Source organism: Mercurialis annua, linkage group LG2 (assembly GCF_937616625.2).
Source record: "Mercurialis annua linkage group LG2, ddMerAnnu1.2, whole genome shotgun sequence".
Lineage (NCBI taxonomy): Eukaryota > Viridiplantae > Streptophyta > Magnoliopsida > Malpighiales > Euphorbiaceae > Mercurialis > Mercurialis annua.
Window position 1 is genome coordinate 55,374,974 of NC_065571.1, and position 21,240 is coordinate 55,396,213.

General features: G+C 30.1%; 2 protein-coding genes across 5 annotated transcripts; both read left to right on the forward strand.

Annotated features, from left to right (window-relative positions):
- Window positions 1-3,415: 3,415 nt before the first annotated feature.
- Window positions 3,416-7,455, forward strand: LOC126667214 (bark storage protein A). The gene is made up of 5 exons (XM_050360177.2): window positions 3,416-3,906; window positions 4,534-4,601; window positions 4,678-4,833; window positions 5,915-6,163; window positions 7,013-7,455. The coding sequence occupies exons 1-5, from the start codon at window positions 3,672-3,674 to the stop codon at window positions 7,349-7,351; spliced, it is 1,047 nt and encodes a 348-aa protein (XP_050216134.1). The 5' UTR covers window positions 3,416-3,671; the 3' UTR covers window positions 7,352-7,455.
- Window positions 7,456-10,279: 2,824 nt separating this feature from the next.
- Window positions 10,280-17,315, forward strand: LOC126669161 (putative E3 ubiquitin-protein ligase LIN). 4 transcript variants are annotated; one of them, XM_050362540.2, is made up of 15 exons: window positions 10,280-11,105; window positions 12,106-12,342; window positions 12,413-12,498; window positions 12,577-13,743; window positions 13,830-13,974; window positions 14,080-14,337; window positions 14,424-14,730; window positions 14,813-14,937; window positions 15,204-15,320; window positions 15,406-15,537; window positions 15,621-15,743; window positions 15,828-15,938; window positions 16,024-16,170; window positions 16,486-16,734; window positions 17,062-17,315. In XM_050362540.2, exons 1-15 carry the CDS (start codon window positions 10,302-10,304, stop codon window positions 17,077-17,079), a joined length of 4,026 nt encoding a protein of 1,341 aa, XP_050218497.1. In that variant the 5' UTR covers window positions 10,280-10,301; the 3' UTR covers window positions 17,080-17,315. The 4 variants fall into 4 exon arrangements, with proteins under 4 accessions (XP_050218497.1, XP_050218498.1, XP_050218500.1 ...); XM_050362541.2 differs by having other exon boundaries at window positions 12,580-13,743; XM_050362543.2 differs by having other exon boundaries at window positions 10,280-11,098; window positions 12,159-12,342.
- Window positions 17,316-21,240: the final 3,925 nt, after the last annotated feature.

The following is a 21,240-nucleotide window of genomic DNA, read 5'->3' on the forward strand; positions in this document are numbered from 1 at the left end:
TGGGCTTATTTAAGAAGTTTGTGTTAGAGATGAGCTAGAAGGTGTTTACAAGTGTCTACTGTCTAGTTAGGGCTATGGTATGCGTACTTTGAATGAAACATTACTGCTTAATCAATTCATAGTGTCACCAAACCTAGAGCCTCGAAGAAATTATAAGAAAAGAATATTTCTAATCCATAACAATTTTATACAATTAAACTGCATTGATTACTACTTAATTATTTGATATTTTCTTTTAGAAAATACTTTTAGTCGGTCCCGATTCGGGAATAACGTGCTAAGTTAATAATTCACTAAAAGTATAGGATATATAGTAAATTATTATGAGTCTCTACATATGATATAATTCACACTTTTATTCTTTACGTTTAAAAATCAAATGATACAGTTCTTCGATTTTATTTCATCAGCAATTTAGTCTTTTCTCTATTTTTAATCTAGTCAACTTAATCAAAAAATTAAATTAAAAGTAATTAAATTTTAATTTAATCCATAGACTTGTATTTTAAATATCTTTCTATTAAATTTATTTATAATGAGATTTAGGGAGCTAACATATTTTATGTAACGTAATTTTTAATATTTTATTTTTAAAAAATTGTTAATTTTAAATTTTTTTAGTTTCAAAAAATAAATAAAGTGAAAAACTAAAGAAATTAAAAATATCAAAACTAAAAAAGTAAAAATAAGAGAAATAAGAATTAAATAAATTAAATTTATTAAACCAATGAATTTCATAAATTTATAATATATTTTAATGTCAAAAATAAAATTAAAAAATAAATTAAAATGAATTTTTTTTAATTCACTCTTTTGACTCAGTTAACTATTCAAAAAGTAGATGAAAAGACTAAACTATTGATAAAAATAAAAAAATGAAAGTGTAAATTATAGTATATGTATAAGGTTTTAATAGTAATTTACTGTAAAATAAAATTATTATTATTAACCTATAGGTTTATATTAGACTATCCTTCCGTTTTTGAATGGTAAACTTGCATGAAAATAAGAAAGGATAAACATGCTCATGGCTGACAAGTGAAGGATTCATCATCTTCTGGATATCGTTCTTCGCCGTATACGTACCTAACTTTCTTTTATTTAATTATCAAAGAGAAAAAAATATAAAACAACATATGGACTATTCCATATATATTGGATTCAATGGTTTTGTTCATTTATACACTTTGACCAAGTATCATTAAAATTAGATTTGAGATTATTATGTCAAAAAACCTCATTTCTCAATCGTAATAAATAAAAAAAATATAACTTTTCTAATCGATTGAACATGGTAACTTATATATATTCAATTAATTTACACTAGTTTTTAAACTAGTATAATAGATTAAGAAATATAGTTAATTCAAATTCTTAAGCATTTGTAGGGGCGGAATTAGGAGTAGGGAGGGGTGTACAACTTAGGTTATGTGGTTATATATTTTAAAGATTTATTTTTTTAGTGAGTCAAAATTTTAATTTTTTTTGGATGATCAGTTTTACACTAAAATACAATCTCATCTAAAATTTAAAATTTATGAGTTACAATGGGTAAATTCATTTCATGAGAATGAGTTTGATGCTGAGCAAAGCCAATAAGAGAGATAAGAGTTCTGATGTTGAGTACAACAAATTCTAGAAAAAGAATTAAAAAAATGCGATTAAAGAAAAAAAAGAAATTCGTAAAAAAGAAAAACAAAGAAAACAAAAGAAACTGACAAGAAAATGTGCCAAAGGCCTTGAGAAAAAGATTAAAAAATTGGCCAAAGCCAAAAAGACTTGGTAATTAAAATGTATTTTTAGTCATGACAAAACTATAGGTAGATTAATTAAAATGAGATAGTTTCTCTTTGGTCGTTAATTAAAATAAAATAAAAAAAGTTGATCATAATACGATCAATTCACTAGTGGCTTTATTTATAGAGGTGTCAACATAGACCATAATAGGTGAATATTATTTTTAATATGGAGAAATAACAAATTAGAATTGAAATTTATTATAAATAAATTATAACTTAAATGGTATAAACATTTGACAATAAAAATTTATATTGTGGATTCAAATTTTTTCACAATCGCTCGTCCCTCCCTGATTATATATATATATATATATATATATAAAGAATTAAAATTTATTGTGTTGGTGTTATAAACAGATTAACCTATTTATAACATGATTTAAAACATGCCATGTTTGAATCTAGGGTAATTCCATAAAAAACACGATCTTTACACGAATTTTTATTTTAATCACGACTTTCAAAAGTTGCCATATAAAACCATGACCTTTCATTTTTTTTTCAAATCTATCACGTCCATATTTTCAGGTATATTTTTACCTTTCATTTTTGTCAAATCCGCCAGATTCTGGTAGCCAAGTAAGCAAAAATACACCAAAAAATAATTTGGTGAAAGATTTGAAAAAAAAATGAAAGGTCGTGGTTTTATACGACAACTTTTAAAAGTCGTGATTAAAATAAAATTCTGTGTAAAGATCGTGATGTTTTTACGAAATTAACCCTTGAATCTAACATACAAACACATTTAAACCGTTTATAATACAACTTAAGACATGTTTGTCAATCCGACCCTCAACACTGGCAACAAAAATATGTTAAATATGTTAGTACTGGCGTTATCCATATTTGATTTATTTAAATAAATAAATAGATTAAACATATCATACTGATAATTCAAACATTTAAATAAATAACTAAACATATCGTGTTAATATAACTCATATTAAACCCATTTATAATAAATGAGTTAAATAAATTGTGTTATTACAATCCAACCAATCCACCAAATTAAACATGTTACGCGAATTAACACGCACATAATTCTTTTAACTTTAATGGGGTCACGTGTTGACATGATTAAGAGTCATGTTCAAACACGATACAAACACGATTTTCTAACCCCTTTTAACATTATCCTTAATAGAAGAAGGATTAAAATTATTTTTCGACTTTTTATATTTTAATCTATAATTTTATTTTTTATTTTTATCCGCTCTAACTGATTTTTGTGTGTGCAATTGAAGAGATTGAACAATTTTTAATAAATTAGATGAATTAATACTTTATAAGCTGATAATATTTTATAAAAAAATTAAAGCAATTATTAACAAAAATAAGCGGCATTTTTTTAATTTGTCTGCTTTAGCGTTAATTGATAAAAGAATGATATGTGTTCTTCATATGAGCAAAATTTCGCTCGTTTTGAATATATTTTTTGGCGCTGCTACTTTGTATGCCAAAAGAAAATTTGTGTAAAATTTACCAATAATTAAGCGTACAAGATTCATTCTAGGAGAAGAACTTATACACTATATTCACCACATCATTCGCGTGTTCATAGTTAATGATATTATAACACATTATTAATTAAATTTTTACATATTCATGACCTTAATCAAAATTGGAAAAAACCCTCATAATAATATTCCATATCCTAACTTGCCTTATTAAACAATTCAAACTATCTAACACACTTGGCTACAATCAACCTCTTGAATCTTCTCCAAACTCAACTTTTCTTTGTTAGGTATTCTATAATTCTTGATTGACTAAAAAACCACTACTCTCTTGCTTATTTATATTGAACACATGCATGCTAAATTGTAGATAAAAAAGGGGCTCTTGATCATGTTTTGATATTGTAGAAAGAAAATGGTAAATATGGAAAATTTGAAGGTGGGATTTCTTGTTTTGTTTGTGGGAATTGGAATTGGTAGCTATTTAGGTTATGCAGAAATTTCTGAAGATGCTATGAAAAAGATTGATCTTGTGAATGAAAAAGGGCAATGCTTAGGAATTGTAGTGCCAAATGCCTTTGAAATGAATCCTCTTCTCCAGTCTCCAAAATTTGTGGCTGATGATCATCTTCCCTACTTAGATTTTTCAGGTAAATTTACTAATTTTTACTTTCATTTACAATTTTTTTTCTTGTCACCTATCTTTAGAATTATCTCTATATATATTTTTAGAGAATTCATCAAAAAAAAATTATAGAGAATTAATTCATAAAAAAAAATTACAGAGAACTATGCATGCAAAGAATTGACTTCATATAAAAATAAAAAATGAATTAATTATATCCAAAACGATATCGATAATGAAAAATATAAATATTATGGATAAAAAAGTTGAAGAGTCTAATTTATATATAAAAAACATTTCAGTTATTTATCTTATTTTTATGATTTACTATTAGCCTATAATTGGATAAAATCATAAAAAAATTAAAAATTTATGATATTACCTATTCAATTTTATCATTATTTTTTATATTATTGATTTTTTTAATGAATTTTTATGTTAGAATTAAAAAAAAAGTTATAATTTTTCCTGCAAATATGAATTACTTGGTTATAAAAATAACTTACTGAGCTATGTTTTATTTTTACAAACTAGATCGTTCATTTTTTTTTATTAATTGTATCATAAGTGTGAATATATTAATTCATTTTTCCTAAAAAAAGTAACTCTAGCTCAATCAAGTTTTATAATCTCTTTGATTTTGGTTACACAGGGAGAAGATTTAGGACAGGCAAGCTGGAAAATGTCAATGTTATAATTGTCATGACTGGACTAAGTATGGTATGTTTATTTACCATTTTTAAAACTTGCAATTTTTACTTTTTTTCTTCTCCTAATTAATTTTATTATTCCACAGCTAAATGCAGGTGTGACCACACAATTACTGTTGAGTCTATTCAAGATAAATGGTGTTGTTCATTATGGAATTGCAGGAAATGCAAATCCTTCTCTCCAAATTGGAGATGTTACTATTCCTCAATTCTGGGCTCACACTGGCCTTTGGAATTGGCAGGTACAATTTAAACTCTTGTATAATCAGGCTTATTGATTCCGAGAGTCACTAAAATTTTAAGTTGTTCGACTAAATTTTAATTTTATTTTGATGACTAATTTCTTTTGTTGAAATGAAATTTTAAAATTTAGCCATCAAAATGAACCAATTAAATTTTAGTTATCAAATTGTAATAAAATGAAAGTTTAGTAACTTTTAAAATGTATAATTGATAAATCACCAAACAGAATCCGAGCTTTAGCGACCTGCACACCACAAGCAAACAAAGGTCAGAAGGAACTCCGGTGGGGGTCACCGGACGTTCACTCCGACGCTCAAGTAAGGTTTTGAGGTAGAGAAAGAAGAAGAAGAGAAAAAGAGTATTCTTAGAGTAGAAAAGAGAAATTACCTAGAGTTTGTCCTTAAACCCTCTATTTATAGTTAGGGTTTAAGGACAAACCTGCCTTGCTGGCAGGCTGTGAGCCCAGTGGTCCCAAAAATCAGTTATGCTGACGTGGCAGAATATCCCTGCGGGAGGCACGGGTTGTTAGGTGTGTCAGAGGGAACATTCCTCGCGTACCTGTCAGAAGATCTTTTGTGGTCCCAGGATCTGGCACACGAGCGTGTGCTCACGAGCAGGACCTCGGAGCCCGGTCAAACCTTGAAACCCGGATAACTTGGGGACCAAGTTATCATGGTTCTGGTATTTGAGAATGTCTCGAAGCTCGGGTCGTATGGTCCGGTCCTTCGGGTTTATGAACCCGGAGCTCGGATCGGGTCTGAGGCGAATACAACCCGAAGCTCGGATAGAATCGTGGATCCGACCTTATCAGCCCTGAATGTCTCGGATGATGTTCGAATGCCCATCGATCCGGTGACCCCCCAAGTCGCATGATCTATGATTCTGAGAAGGTCGGGCATAATTATCAGGTCGGCGAAATGCTTGACTTAGCGATGTTCGTTCCTGGCGAGGTTGCTTCGCCCCTATTAGATGTGTTACGTTATCAATAATCAAGAAAATTTAATATCTTACTACAAAAGTTAGAACCCTGTTCAATTTGTTAATGTTACTGATATATTTTTGACTTGTAAACATGAGTAGAGGTACGGAGACGGGCCTGACGATGAGCTTTCATTAGAATCAAATGGAGATTACACCAGGAAACTGGGGTTTCTTGATTTTTCTGATTACAATAACAAGACTGGAAATCAATCAGATGATAATCTTTTAAACAAAGTTTGGTTCCAACCTGAGGAGATCTTTCCTGTAAATGGAGTTCCTGAAGTCAGACAGCGCGCCTTCTGGGTTCCTGTTGACCCACGCTACTTCAAAATTGCAGGGGAACTACAGGTTTGTTTTACCATTAATTAATTATTTAGAACACCATGAGATTAGGTCAAACTAATTGTATAGTGTTTTAATCTTTAATTTTTTAAAAAATAATCTCATATTATTGAGTGTTTATCTCATGCAACCCTTGCGCCACGTCATTTACATCAAGCCAATAAGTATTTGTTATAATTTTTTTTTAATTATTTTTTATTTTTTTATTTTCAATTTTCCACATGACTTACTCATAATTGGTTTGTTGCACGAATGACATGTCGCAGCGGTTAACTTATCAGCGGACTTGGTCAAATAGTCTGATTGTTATAATTAAATTTTTATGTGGTCTCTAAAGGATAATTTATTCCGAAACTCATTGAATTTTCGAATTTTTTCATTCAGTTACTAAACTGTTTTTAATTTCTTTTTGAGTATTGAATTTTCAATTTTTTTTCCATTTTGCTATTTTCCGGCCAAAAATGCTTAGATGGCAGCCTGAATTTTTTTTTTTACATGAAAACTTGGTATATAGGCATAATTTAATCTAAAAACTCATTTTTACAATGAAATTATGTATATGTGATAAATTTTTAAAATAAAACTTGCAAAATCTGGTTACCACATTTCAATTTCCGGCTACCACCTAAGCATTTTTGGCCGGAAATACTAAAATGGAAAAAAAATGAAAGTTCAATGATCGAAAAGAAAGAAAAAATGACTGAAAATAAAAAACTAGAAAGTTCAGTGATCATCAGAATCAAAAACTAGAAAGTTCAGTGATCGTCAAAATTAAAAACTAAAAAGTTCAGTGCTCGTCAGAATCAATTACCTAATCTTTAAACAACTTTTCTTTCGTAAACAATTTTTACGTAGAATCTGAAGCTAGAAGGATGCGTAAACTCAACATGCTTGCCGAGAACACCTATAGTGACAAGAGTTAAACAGGGAGTGAGTGCGAATGTTTTCGTGGACAACAGAGCTTACCGTGAATTTCTGAATGATAAATTCAACGCAACTCCGATTGACATGGAGAGTGCGGCGGTGGCTCTGATCTGCCACCAGCAGCGGATGCCTTTTATTGTAATTAGGGCTTTGTCTGATTTAGCAGGCGGTGGTTCTGCCGTTTCAAATGAAGCTGGTGTTTTTGCTTCTTTGGCTGCTCAAAATGCTGTTGTTGCTTTAGCTAAATTTGTTTCCTTGTTGTTTGGTTAATCTTGTAATTTATGATAAGTTGATGGATTTTAGTGTTCGTCTGTAGTCTTGAAAATAATATAAACAATTTCATTTTTTTATTAAAAGATTTAGTTCTTAATTAAGCATTTGTTATGTGACCAAATCAAATGAGAGGAATTTACACAAAACACTCCTTTTTTTAACTTATTTGTTTTAAATAGCTCAATTTTAAAAATTTATTTTTTTACTCTATTTTTCTATTATTTTTAGTTGTATCTTAATTAGCAAAATAACTTATTTGTATTTTTAGTCTCCTCTTTTAAAAACATGCATATCTCATTTTTCCTTTTTTTTCTCTCCTCTTTTTTCTCTTTCCTCTTTCTCCTTTTTTTTGTTTTTTTTCTTTTCTCTCCTTTTTCTCTTTTTTCCTTTTTTCTCTCTCTTCTTTTTCTCTCTCTTTTTCTTCTTCTTCTTCTTTCCTCTGCAATTTTTTTTCTTTGTTTTTTTGAAATCTGCTTTTTATATTTTACATTATACAAATGAACTCTAAAACAAAAAAAATTGAATAAACAAAGAGTTTAAAAAATAATATGATGGTGATAGATGAGAAAGTTCTTCTTCTTCTTCTATTTTTTTCTATGTTGTTTTAAGTTATTGTAGCATCGTTTTTTGGAATTTTTGATAACTTTTTTTGAAAAATATCGTAATGTTCTTCATTAATGATATTTTGACATAATTTTCAAATGTTTTAAATTAATTTTAGAAATCGTTTGAAACTGTTTTCTCGAAACTGTTTGATACTGTTCGAAATCTTTGTAAACGGTTTGAAACTGTTTTATACTGTAAACTGTTATTTTTTAAACTGTTTGAAAGTGTTTTTTAGAAACTTTTTATACTGTTTGAGACCTTTGTAAACGGTTTGAAACTGTTTTATACTGGTCGAAACCTTTGTAAACGGTTTTGAAACTGTTTTTTGAAACTGTTTGAAAGCGTTTTTTAGAAACTGTATTAAACTGTTTGAAACTTATGTAAACGGTTTGAAACTGTATTTGAAACCGTTTGAAACCGTTTTTAATAGATTTTTAATGAGAACAAATAAATTAATAATTTACAGTTTTCTTTGTTTTTGGAGAAAGTTACGATCGTTAGATTTGAATTCGAAATGAAATTTGAAACTATTTGATTACGAATTAAAAATTCGAGCGGATCGAAATTAAATTTGAAAGTCACAATAAATTTTTAAAAAGTAACGATAGAATTAGAAAAATCAATTTGTTGAATTGTTATGAGTTGAAGATTTTGAATTTAATTGTTGATTTGTTATTGCTTTTTTCACTTTAAATGAGCTGAACAAGAGAAGAAGAAGAAGAAGAAACTATGGATAAAACATGTTACGTATAAGTGGAGTATAAAAAAGAAAGCGCAGAGTAAAAACATAAGTGGCTGACACGTTTGGGGTATGTAAATCAAGTTAGAATTTTAGGATTACCAAATGCTAATATTTTTCTAATATAGGTAATTAGCTAATTCTCTCATCAAATTATACTTTTTTTAGGAAAATCAATTTATACTTCAACTTCGTCTAAATTTGAAAAAATTAGCTGATATTTGTGAAACTAGAAACATTCAAACAGAAATGAGAAATTAGAAAATGCTATTTTTTGTAAAATAAATTAGGTACGATATTTCCTGTGATAATATATTATAAATATACTAGTTTCGTATTACGTGCTATGCACGTGGCTCGTAACGTAACTCGTCAATGTACATGTTAGTAAATTTATTATAATTATATCAATTTTTTATTTATAATTAATATTAAATTAGTTAAGAATTTTTATAAAAATAAATATAATATATTCGGTTATTAAATTTTTGTTCATACTGAATTTATTCTTCTTTGTATTTTATAATAAACATAATTAAATAATTAACTCAATTTTATTAATACATCTTTAAAAATAATAAGATAGAAATTTAAATTAAGATAAAATATTAACCAAATACAATATTTTAATTTTGTAGTTTCAATCAAACTAAAAGATAGATATTCCTACTAATTTGAGGACAATTTAGTTATTTTTTACATACTAAAAATTAAATTGGAGATAATTTATCTACCTATTCTAATTATGATTTAAATTACAATAGTAATTAATTAAATAAGTAATTAGTTAATAACTATAAAACTTTTATTTAGTAATAAACTGAAAAAAATTATTCAGTAAATTTGCTAGTCCCCTTAATCCGTGCTTTTATATATAGTACAGATAAAATTTGAGAATTTTATAAACATTTTTGTAACGAAAATGAAATGTGAAAATACAAAATTTTAAAAACTTTTAGATGCGAACAAATAGTCGGTAACTAGTTTATTTCGATTCAATTCAGTTAATTCTTTTTAGTTAATTTGGCTTGTTCAATTGGCTCAATTGATAAAAAAAAAATTAGTACGGTTATGATTAAGATTTTAAAATTCAATTAACTAGATATGTTTATGTTTTTATATATTTTAAATTATTATAATATTATATTTTTATCAATTTAACTGAATTGGTTAGATAATTATACAAAGTTACAATTAAAAAGACCACTAAAATAAAAAAAGTAAAACACTTTACGGTTTTGAATATTGAGTGACAAATGGAAGAAGAAATGGTGTACTTAGTAGAAAAGTGTAACCGGTCATATCGAATAGAATCAACTGCCGGCGAGGGCGGCAATAGAGGGACCCATTTTCCGTGGGCTTTCTTTCTCCGATCAAGTCAATCGTTTGCGCCAAAATTCAAAGCTATGTAAAATCACAAAAATACCACTTTATATGTCTAAAGCAACATTAAAATCAAGGTCAAATTAGTCATTTGAGAATTACAACGGCCGTCCCAATCTCTTACGCGCCAGCAACTGAAAATCATAAAAAAAAATCACACTTCCCATTTTCACATCTTTACTCCATAAACCCAATTTCAAATCCCTAACTCCCACCACCATGAATTCCGCCGCCGCCGCCTCCACCTCCGCCCCCACATCAGCATCTGAAATCCTCCACCGAACCAGCAGTTTCCTCTCCGAAGCCATCTCCCAACCTGACCTCCGCCACTATCTCTTCTCCATCCACAAAGCAACTCCCCACTCTAACAAACGCAATTCTCTTAAACCATTAAAACTAGCCGTAGAAACCATCGAAAAGACCATTTTATCCCCGGACTCTCCCGCTCAATCCTCATCTCTCCGTCTCACCGAACGCCTCCTTCTTTCATACTCCGATACCCCTTTCTGTAATTTCCTCCTCTCCCTAATCTACACTCTCACACAACAACCAATCAGTGCATCCCTTAGTCTCCTTAACATCTTCTATTTAGACCCGTCGTCGGCCCGGTCCGAGATCGCTCCGGTTATTTTTCAAGAATTGTTTTTAGTACATATTTTACCGGTTCTTGATTGGTTCAACGATCAACGGTCTAGAATTTCTAATTCTTGTTCTTCATCAGTGAATTATATTGGTTATGAGAGTGACTGTGACGTGTCTGTTGTTCTTCCGAGCTCGAAATTGTTGTCGAAGATGAGTGGAGGGCAAGCTATGGAGTTTAAAGAATTGGAGAGTGATTACGGAGATGTTCTTGATGAGAATTGCAGAGTTTTTGCTCAGTATTTTCAAGAGATTTTGAAGAATGGTGATGGAAATAGAGTGATTAGACCTCCGTCGGTGATCTTGAAGGTTGAGAAATTGGACGGTGGTGAAGATGGGACGATCAAAATTGAGGATTTGGGGTTCAAGAATGGACGGTATAATGTAATGCTTACATTTTTATTTTTATTTCATTTTCTTAATTGGTTTATCATCTGAAAAAAAAATTGGTTTTATTAGTGTTTTAATCAATATTAAAAGAATGGAATCGATGGTCCTAATTATCGATTTAACCGGTTCTTAATTAATAAGTATATATATTTATACTTTAAACACATTTACTACTAATAAATGGATAACTCGTTAATCAATAAACAAACAATCTGATAAATTTTACAGTTTGACATATTCGATAATATTTTTTACGGTTGAAAGTGGTTGACCGTATTTTGTTAGAAAAAAATGAACCAAAATGATTTCATTTCACGATGAAACCAATTAAATCGGCCGGTTTGATTTAATTCTTCGAAATATTAGTTTTAGTACATTGGTTTTATAATTCTATTTTTATTTTTGGTACATGTAATTTTATTTTTTATAGATTCATTCACCTTGATGATTTTTGCTTTTGCATATGTCAACCGCACTGAGCAAGAATTGATATGTGGTATTATTTTAAATAAAATATCAATATTTTAAGTAGGTCCGCCTAAAATCAGTTTTGGACTGTATATATAATATGACAACTTGACAAGTCCGAAAACTTTATTGGATTTTTCTTCAAAACCATATGATTGGAATGCATATATATGGCTAGGAATATAGTCAATTCATTTACATTCTCACATAAGATATGATATTTATATGTACTAATAATGCATATACATCAACTTTAAATCTTTGCATATTCAAAAATTATTTTAAATTTTAATTATTATGTTTTTAAATAGAATAGATTTGAATAGCCTGCAAGTTTTCTGGTTTCTACAAAGTCATAATTTCATAGAAATTTTTGTTGAATATATGATTAATTAAATAGGACTTTTAACTAGCATGTTCTATGCTAAACTTGTTAACTTTCTAGTCCTACAAAAGTCTTAGTTTGACAAATCAATCTCAGTCTTGATTTATTGACTTTTTCTATTAATTTCTTTTCAATTTGCAGCCAATTTGGGCTGATGAAACAAAATCAATTGAATTCTTGAGTTTCAGTGACAGCAACAGATCAAAGTCTCCTCTATCAACTTATCCTGAAAGAGTATCTGCAAATACTCTGAAACTTCAGAACTCCAAAGCATTGGCAGCTTCACCAGTTTCAGATTCTGATTCTGACATAGAGTCTTCTTTTGATGAAGATATAGTTAACTCTTCTTCTTCGTCAGAATCTGAAGCGGAAGTTCGGGTATAATTCGTTCATAACAAGAAATTAAATAGCTGTTCTTGACTGATTTAACAATGTCATTGTCTTTTAGGTAAAGAACAGAAAATTTGCATTGTTTGAGCCTAAAAAAAGCCAAATCGAGAAAAGGAAACAGACGATTGCCGCAGATTCTAGTAGGTACGTTTTCTTAAAAGTAAATATTTTAATTTTTCATTGTCAACTTCAAGTTTATCATATTTGGATTTTTCATGTCAGGAGTTTTTCAGCAGAGCATGAAATGGGAGATGCTGACAATCCTCCAGGCTCAGGAAAACACACACCTCCGAAGGATTTTGTCTGTCCGATAACAAGCCATTTATTCGATGATCCGGTGACCCTCGAGACAGGACAGACATACGAACGAAAGGCGATTCAGGAATGGATGGATAGAGGACATTCAGCATGTCCAATCACGCGCCAGAGTTTATATAACACCCAATTGCCTAAGACAAATTATGTTCTGAAAAGACTTGTTGCAAGTTGGAAAGAACAGAATCCGGAATTCGGGTTGATCCAGTCTGAAAAACCACGAGAAGAGACTGAGACAAACGTCAAGCCGACAGTAGTAGCTCCGATTACTTCTCCTAACAGTGTCATTAGTCAAGCTACGTTTGATAGCATGATGAGCGAGCTTCGACAGGCTATTACTAGTCTTTGTATGTCTGAAATTCTGAACGAATCTGAAATGTCAGTTCTTCGTATTGAGCAATTCTGGCAGCAAGCGAACACGGATCTTGAATTTCAAAGTATGCTGTCAAAACCACCGGTTATAAACGGATTTGTCGAGATTCTTTTCAATTCTGTCGATCCACGAGTGTTGAAATCAACAGTTTTTCTTCTGTCTGAACTGGGATCAAGAGACAAGTGTGTGATCCAGACACTTACAAGAGTTGAATCTGATGTCGAATGTATTGTCGCGCTTTTCAAGAAGGGTTTATTCGAAGCTGTCGTATTGTTATATCTGTTAAGGCCTACTACAATGAGCTTATTAGAGATGGACATGGTGGATTCTCTTTTAACTGTCATCAAGAACAAAGAAGACAACGCGCTTAAGATGTTCTTGATGCCTAAAACAGCTGCTGTGCTTTTACTTGGACAAATCCTGAGCAGTAGTGAAGAAAGTATCGTTGTTTCTATCGGCAATGCGATTGTTTCGACCAAAGTAATTGAAAGTATTGCTGACTGCTTCGAAGCTGAGTTTCCTGCTGAACGGATAGCAGCAGTTGGGATTTTATCAAGATGCATGCAGGCATATGGAAAATGTAGAAATATGATTGCTGATAAAGCTCATTTGGGTCCAGTTTTGGACAGTTTTGTGAGCGCTAACGATGGAGAACGGTTTGAAATAGTTCGTTTTTTCTTCGAATTAGTCAAATTAAACAGGTAAGTTCAGTCTGGAGTTCAAGCATTTTATAATTGCATAAACTGTGGATTTTCTGAAATAAATTTGAGTCTTTGATTTTACTTAGGAGGACATTAAGTGAGCAAATTCTGCACATTATCAAGGATGAAGGTCCATTAAGTACAATGCACAGCCTTGTTAACTATCTGCAAACAGCTCTACAAGATCAATGTCCTGTCGTGGCGGGTCTCTTACTTCAACTTGATCTTCTGGTAATAAATTTATATTCCTTCCACTTCTGTTTCTTTCACATAATAAACAATTAATAATAAATCAAATTGCATGATTGTTCTAGCAAACTATTGATCATATGGCAGGCTGTTCCAAGAAAGATGAGCATCTACCGAGAAGAGGCAATAGATACCCTCATTTCGTGCCTTGGAAAATCTGAATCTCCTGCTGCTCAATTAGCTGCTGCAGAAACCATCATGTCGTTACAAGGAAGATTCACTGCCTCCGGAAAGTCCCTTGCTAGAGCTTTTCTTCTGAAACGCGCCGGACTCAGGAAAAGTTACAGAAATCTTATGCGCGTGGAGAAAGTTGGAAATCCGTCAGGAGAGATTGAAGAAACATTGGTCAGATTCTCTAAAACTGCTAAAGAACTTACCTTATAAGTTTATAAAAAATTGTCAATCTTTAATTGGTGTTAATTAATCAACAGGAAGAAGAGAATGCAGCTGAAAATTGGGAAAAAAAGGTGGCATTTGCTTTAGTGAGTCATGAATTTGGTTTAATCTTTGAGGCTTTAGCAGAAGGCATGAAGAGCAAAAATGCAGATCTACAATCCGCATGTTTTGTGTCAGCAACATGGCTTGTACATATGCTTAGTGTTCTTCCAGACACCGGGATACGAGGGGCGGCCCGAGTTTGCTTGCTCAAAAGCTTCATTACTATTTTTAAATCTGCAAAAGATGCAGAAGACAAAGTCCTTTCATTGCTTGCTCTAAAAAGCTTCATCAATGATCCTGGTACGAATAACTCTAGTTTAGTTACACTAAGTGGTTTACTTAAATGAAAGATTATGTATATGCTCATCATTCTGAATTGTAGAAGGGCTGCGAGATCTCACTGCGTGCATGAAAGATATCAAGAAAGGTTTGAGAGAGCTTAAGAAATCATCTCCCTTGGCAGTTGATATTCTGAATGTACTCTCCGAGGGGCGTGATCATAGTGCCGTAAGTTCATTAATTGTTTAAACTTACAAACTATGCACCACGGAAACAGAAATGCTGAAATCAGAAATATTAAAACAGGAAACGGCAGAACAATATTTTTTTTATTAGAATAGGTTATAAATATATATATATATATATATATATATATATATATATATATATATATGCATAAGCATATTCAAAAAACAGAAAATAAAATGCCGAAATGTAGAATTTGTGAAGTTTTCGTGCAACATAGCTTATAGAACGAGCTTGTCTGGTATCAGGAATTATGGAACCATGAAGAACTTGCTCAAGTAGATTGCAGAGAGAGTGGAGAAGTATTATCAATTACTTGCTTCAAAGACAAAATATTTTCCGGCCATTCTGATGGAACCATAAAGGTAAACTGATTCAACAAATCAGCTTCACACTTCCAATTTTCATATAGAAATATATAATTATAAATTCATATTTCGGATTCTGAAGGTTTGGACCGGTAGAGGAAGCATTCTTCATCTGATCCAAGAAATTAAAGAACATACAAAAGCTGTAACAAGCTTGGTTGTTTTACAATCAGGAGAAAGATTATATAGCGGTTCACTGGATAGAACTACACGAGTATGCTCTTATAGTTCTTCTTATTTCGTGATCAAAAATTCAATTTTCAGGAAAATTTCTTTAATCGTTTGATGATTAATTAGGTCTGGCTCATCGGAAACCAAACATTGGATTGTGTACAAGTTCATGACATGAAAGATCAGGTTCATAACCTAGTGGTTGCCAACAGCATTTCTTGCTTCATTCCTCAAGGTGCTGGTGTTAAGGTATATTTCTTATTTTCATTACAGTTAAAATGATTTTTCATACAAGTATGTAACCGAAAAACGCCTTTTTTTTAATCCTGTCAGGTTCATTCATGGAATGGAAGTACTAAATTGTTGAATCCAAATAAAAATGTCAAGTGCTTAACTCTTGTACAAGGAAAATTATACTGTGGATGTCATGATAGTAGTGTTCAGGTTCGTTACATTCACCTGCTCTATATATTATTATTATTAAATATTTTCCTTAAATTGAATTTCTGAATTAAATATTTTCTTTCAGGAAATAGATTTGGCAACAGGAACACTTGTTACCATTCAACATGGGTTAAGAAAATTAATAGGAAAATCAAATCCTATACATGCATTACAAGTTGGCAATGGACTAATATATGCAGCCAGCTCTGCCTTAGATGGAGCAGCTATTAAGGTATAACTTAAAAAGGATCATCTCTAATTTTATTTGTCACTTATATTTCTCAATTACAATGGTGAAGGGGAATGTTTGATTTTGAGATTTACGGGATCCTGACATCGCGATAAAAGTTATATGATATCAGAACTTTTATGATCGAAAAGTTTAGAATTTAATCCTTGGCCATTTCTAATTTGACTAATGACTGTCTAATAAATATTTGTGTGCAGAGTTGTATTAGAGATAATAAACCGATAGTCGAACTTCACTTAACAATTTAAACTTTTGGGTGAATTGGTTATTTGACGCTAACGTATTTTGTTTTTTTAGATTTGGAATGCATCAAACTATGGTCAGGTTGGTGCATTGGCAACAACATTGGAAGTAAGAGCTATGGTAATAAGTTCAGAGCTAATCTATTTAGGGTCTAAGGGAGGAATTGTAGAAATTTGGGATCAGAAAAACCAAACTAGAGTTGAAACATTACAAACTGGCATTGAAGGGGCTAGGATTCTTTGCATGGCTCTTGATACTAACGAAGAAATGTTAGTCATCGGAACCTCAGATGGTCGAATTCAGGTTAAACATTGCATCTTTTTTTTTCTTTTATTCCATCAAACTGTGCTGTTACGATATTTAGAGTGTGCAAAATCGAACCAAACCGGACTACAAATTTGATCAATTCAATTTGCTATCAAAACAAATTGGTTTTTCAGTTCGGTTTTGGACATACAAAATATCGGATAAATTTTAGCACTAACTGAAGAACCAAAATTCAACCGAACTGACTATTTTGGTTTGGTTTGAACCAAATGCGCTCTCGTAATGATATCTATTGTGCAATAAGTCCAAATCTTTTTAAGTTTTTCTTTTTAATAACTTTGCAAACACCATTCTGTTTTGCAGGCATGGGGACTGAGCTAAAAGTTCAGGGAGCGGAAAAAAGAAAATTAATTTACATTAATTCTTTACATAAGACGATATTATTATTATTATTATTTTTAGATGAGATTCATTTTTGCACATTTTAGATAATCAAACTCCGTGGAGATTTATTCTTGAAAATATGTATATACATATTTTATATAAATAATGATTGTACTTGTTTTACTTACTTAAATTTAGAGAATTAATTAATAAAAACAGCTCCATTATACATAGACGGAAATGTTATATGTTATGTTGCATAGAATGATTTTCAATGTAACATTTTTGTTTCCAAAAATACTTGTAAGACTTCAAATTTTATATTTATAAGGCATAAGGTACAAACAAATCCTCAAGTATTCCTTAAGAAACACATAATCTCTTTTATTTAATTTTAAACCACTTAAGCCTTCTAAATTTTTAAAATGGTGCAAATAATTAAAGTCTGTTAAAACAAACAGAAAGTGCAATAGCACAAACCCATCTGTCAATCCTCCACTAATTGCTTCTTAATTCTTCAAAATCCAATCCAAAAAAACTCCCCTGATTTAGAAATCTCACTTTATCTCTCCAGAGTCAAATATAACAAAAATACAGCGCAAGAAAAAAAACTGTTGCTAAATGTTTTAAATTTTTCTGTACTTTAAAAAATTTGAAAAATGCAATCTCTAAATCCAATTCTTCCATTGACTATCAAACAACCTTGTTCATCAAAAGAATCGAAACTCAATTCTTTTTTTGATCCACCTGAACTAATGTTACTAAAACAAGAAATCTTTAATTTTGATGAACCAACCGTAAATTTTTAATATCTTAAAGAAAAACAAACTAGCATTTCTATAAGGAAGCTTCTTTTGTCAAGAACTTCTAGCTTTACAGGTATTTCTACTGTTTCAACTGCCGTTGCTTCTCCTGTCAATTCTTAACATCGAAGACGACGACATATTGCCTACGATGCAGGGAAATCTCGAGAAAGGTGCGTTTTCCGTTTCAAAAATATTTGTCTTCGAAATTCTTAGAAACTCTTGAAAAATGTTTCGGGGTGTTTGTGTATATAATAAAAGTTAGATGCCGCTTTTTAAAAATCTTAAAAAACTAATAATTGCCTTTTTTTAGAACAAAAAAAAAGAGTTATAGCTCAAGTGGCATAAACGTTGAGTAGCAAACTATTAAAATCGTAGATTTAGTTTTTCCCACAAATGCTCTCTCCTCTTCAATTATCAAAAAAAAAACTTTTTTTCTTTCTAAACACATAATGACATAAAAATCTAATTATATTTATATTTAAATTTTTTATTCTATTTTATATAGGCCTAATTATATAAAAACCACCCAGCTTGAAAAAAAAAACTATTTACACCATTTCTTGGGTTAAGGTTCCGTCTCTATCCTAAAACATTAAATTGACCTCTTTTCATTTGAAAAAAAATTCAAAATAATCCTTCAATTTAAATTTACATACTAATTAGAGTTAGTGTTATTAATTATACAAAAACTTTCTTCTAAATTTTTTTAAAAAAATTGATTTATTTTACTTTTTCCCCGGTTTTCCTCCTTCTCGCCTAAAAAGAGGTGTTGTTGTTCCTCTTCTCAGGGAGCTGATGCTCCTCCCGTGTTGCTCCTCTTCTCAAACGAGGAGGTTTCTCCTCCTCCTCGACTGAAAACCGGAAAAAAGTAAAAAATATTATTATTTTTGCAAAAAAAAATCCATATGGTCGGTAGCAGGTTCGTAAATCGGAGGAGTACGGTAGTGGATCGGAAGTGTATTTTAATTTATTTAATTTTTTAATAAATTTTTTAAAAATAATTAATTAATAGGACTTATTTGAATATTTTTAAAGTTGAAGAACTTGTTTGTATTTATCCATACAGAAAAAAAGAATACAAACAATTTTTTTTTCTATGTAAGGGTGTAAACGAAAAATATTCAACGTAGGTAGTTTTTAAATAATTAATCTTTCTATATAATATAATAGTAACTTGTTTATATAAAGATATATTATATTTAGAATTTTAGAATTTTTAATATTCATAAACATATATGAATATATATTTATTATTAACACATTTTCTACATAATTATTTTCTAAATTTTGGGAAACGTCATTTTTCTGTGTCTATTCCCGTGTCCGAATCTATTTCCATACAAAATAGGTCATGTTTGGTTCATGAAATAGGTGCGGAATGGAATAGCTATTTCATATAAAATGAAAATTTTTTGCTTTGATTTATGGAATAGGTATTCCACGGAATTGGTATTCCATAATTTTGTGGAATAAGTATTGTTATTCCATAATTTTATGGAATAAGTACTTCTCTCAAAAACTAAAGAATGACTATTCTATTTCATGTTATTCAATTATATGAACCAAACATGGCCATAGTGTATTGCTAATGAAGCTCCATTCCTTCACTGTTGGGTAATATTTTCAGGAATGGAATTGGTTGTTTATTTTATGTCGCCTATTGGAGAGGTAATTTTTGAAAAAGAGAAGAAAGGAGGAAATGATGGAGATGACTTTTGCATAGTCCATGTAAGCATATTTTTTTAAAACAGTTAGCGGAAGTTAGCAGAAATTAGCTATTATTATAAATATATTGTCTAGCTATTAAATTATTTTTTTAATCAACGTGCTGCGGAGAGTCGGAGTTGAAAGAACGACCTCACGCACACAGAGCCTTACCAACTGGGTTAAGAGCTCAAGTGCTATTTTAAAGTACATTCTTATTTTATTTTAATTGTAATTTTTTTACACATGTCAGTTAACAGTTGTGATCGTTAAAAAATTTTAACAGAAAAAGTTTGATCACTTTAAGTGATCTAAAAACAAATTATAAGATGGTTATTTGTTCCTTTAAGAATATTTAAGGAGTTTTTTGTATTATTTGTTTATTTATTATTAATTCTTTTAAAAATAGTATTTTTCATTTTCAACATTTCCATTACAATATTTTTTCATCCGTCCGGTTTAAGAACGGATAAATAAGTTTTCCATCGAGATTAATAAAGTAAAATAATTTTTTATTGTTATTAATTTACTCTCATTAATTGTTACTTTTGTTAAAAAATTGCATAATAAAGTTGTCTATTTCTTCTGTGAAATTATCTTATTATATTAATTATTATTTTTATTATAGAATACTTTTTGTCTTATTTATTTTTTTAATATGTTTGTTCCAAAATTATTGCCCATTTCTAGTAAATACTAAATAGCAAACCTTAAAATTAATTTTTTTAGATTATACTTATTTAAATCCCATTAACGAGCTATTATTTATTACTCCCTCCGTCTCAAATTAATAGGCACTATTCTAAAAAAATTTGTCCCAAATTATAGACAGTCATTTATTACTAAAATGATAAAATGGGATGGATACCCTTATTAATTATACTATATTATATTAAAGGGTTAATTACATATAAAATCACCACCTTTATACGAATTTTCAAAAATAACACGACCTTTAAAACGTGTCAATTCAGGGCATCACCTTTCATTTCTTTTCAAAAACAACATGGATACGTTTTTTGATAAAATTTTGCTGACTTGGACACCCGATGAGAGTGCCACGTGTCATGCCACGTCAGCAAAAATGCCACTAAAATTGTGCCCGTGTTATTTTTGAAAAGAAATGAAAGGTGGTGCCCTGAATTGCCACGTTTTAAAGGTCGTGTTATTTTTGCAATTTCGTGTAAAGGTGGTGATTTTATATGTAATTAACCCTATATTAAAAGAAGAGCAAACACCACTAAAAAGCAAAGTCAACATTACATTAAATAAGAGTAAATATGATATGTTTTTATGAAATTACTCATTTTATATAGATTTTCTAAATTCCTTAATATTTGTGTTAGTCCTAAACTGTCTATCAATTTGGGGCGGAGGAAATACTATTTATTAAGATATACTACTATAACTAAATCGTGGCTACATTCAATAAGAGTATAGTAAAAAAATAGAAACAAATTGTAAAGGTTCATAATATTAATTTATTTTCTTAAATTATATGATAAATAAAATAATAAAGTGGACAAATATATTATAGCAGAGAGAGTATTTTATAAAAACTAGTGTCATTTTACATGTTTCATATGTGGCTTATAATGTGAATCGTCATTTAATATTTTATTACTCACTGATTATTTATTATATATAA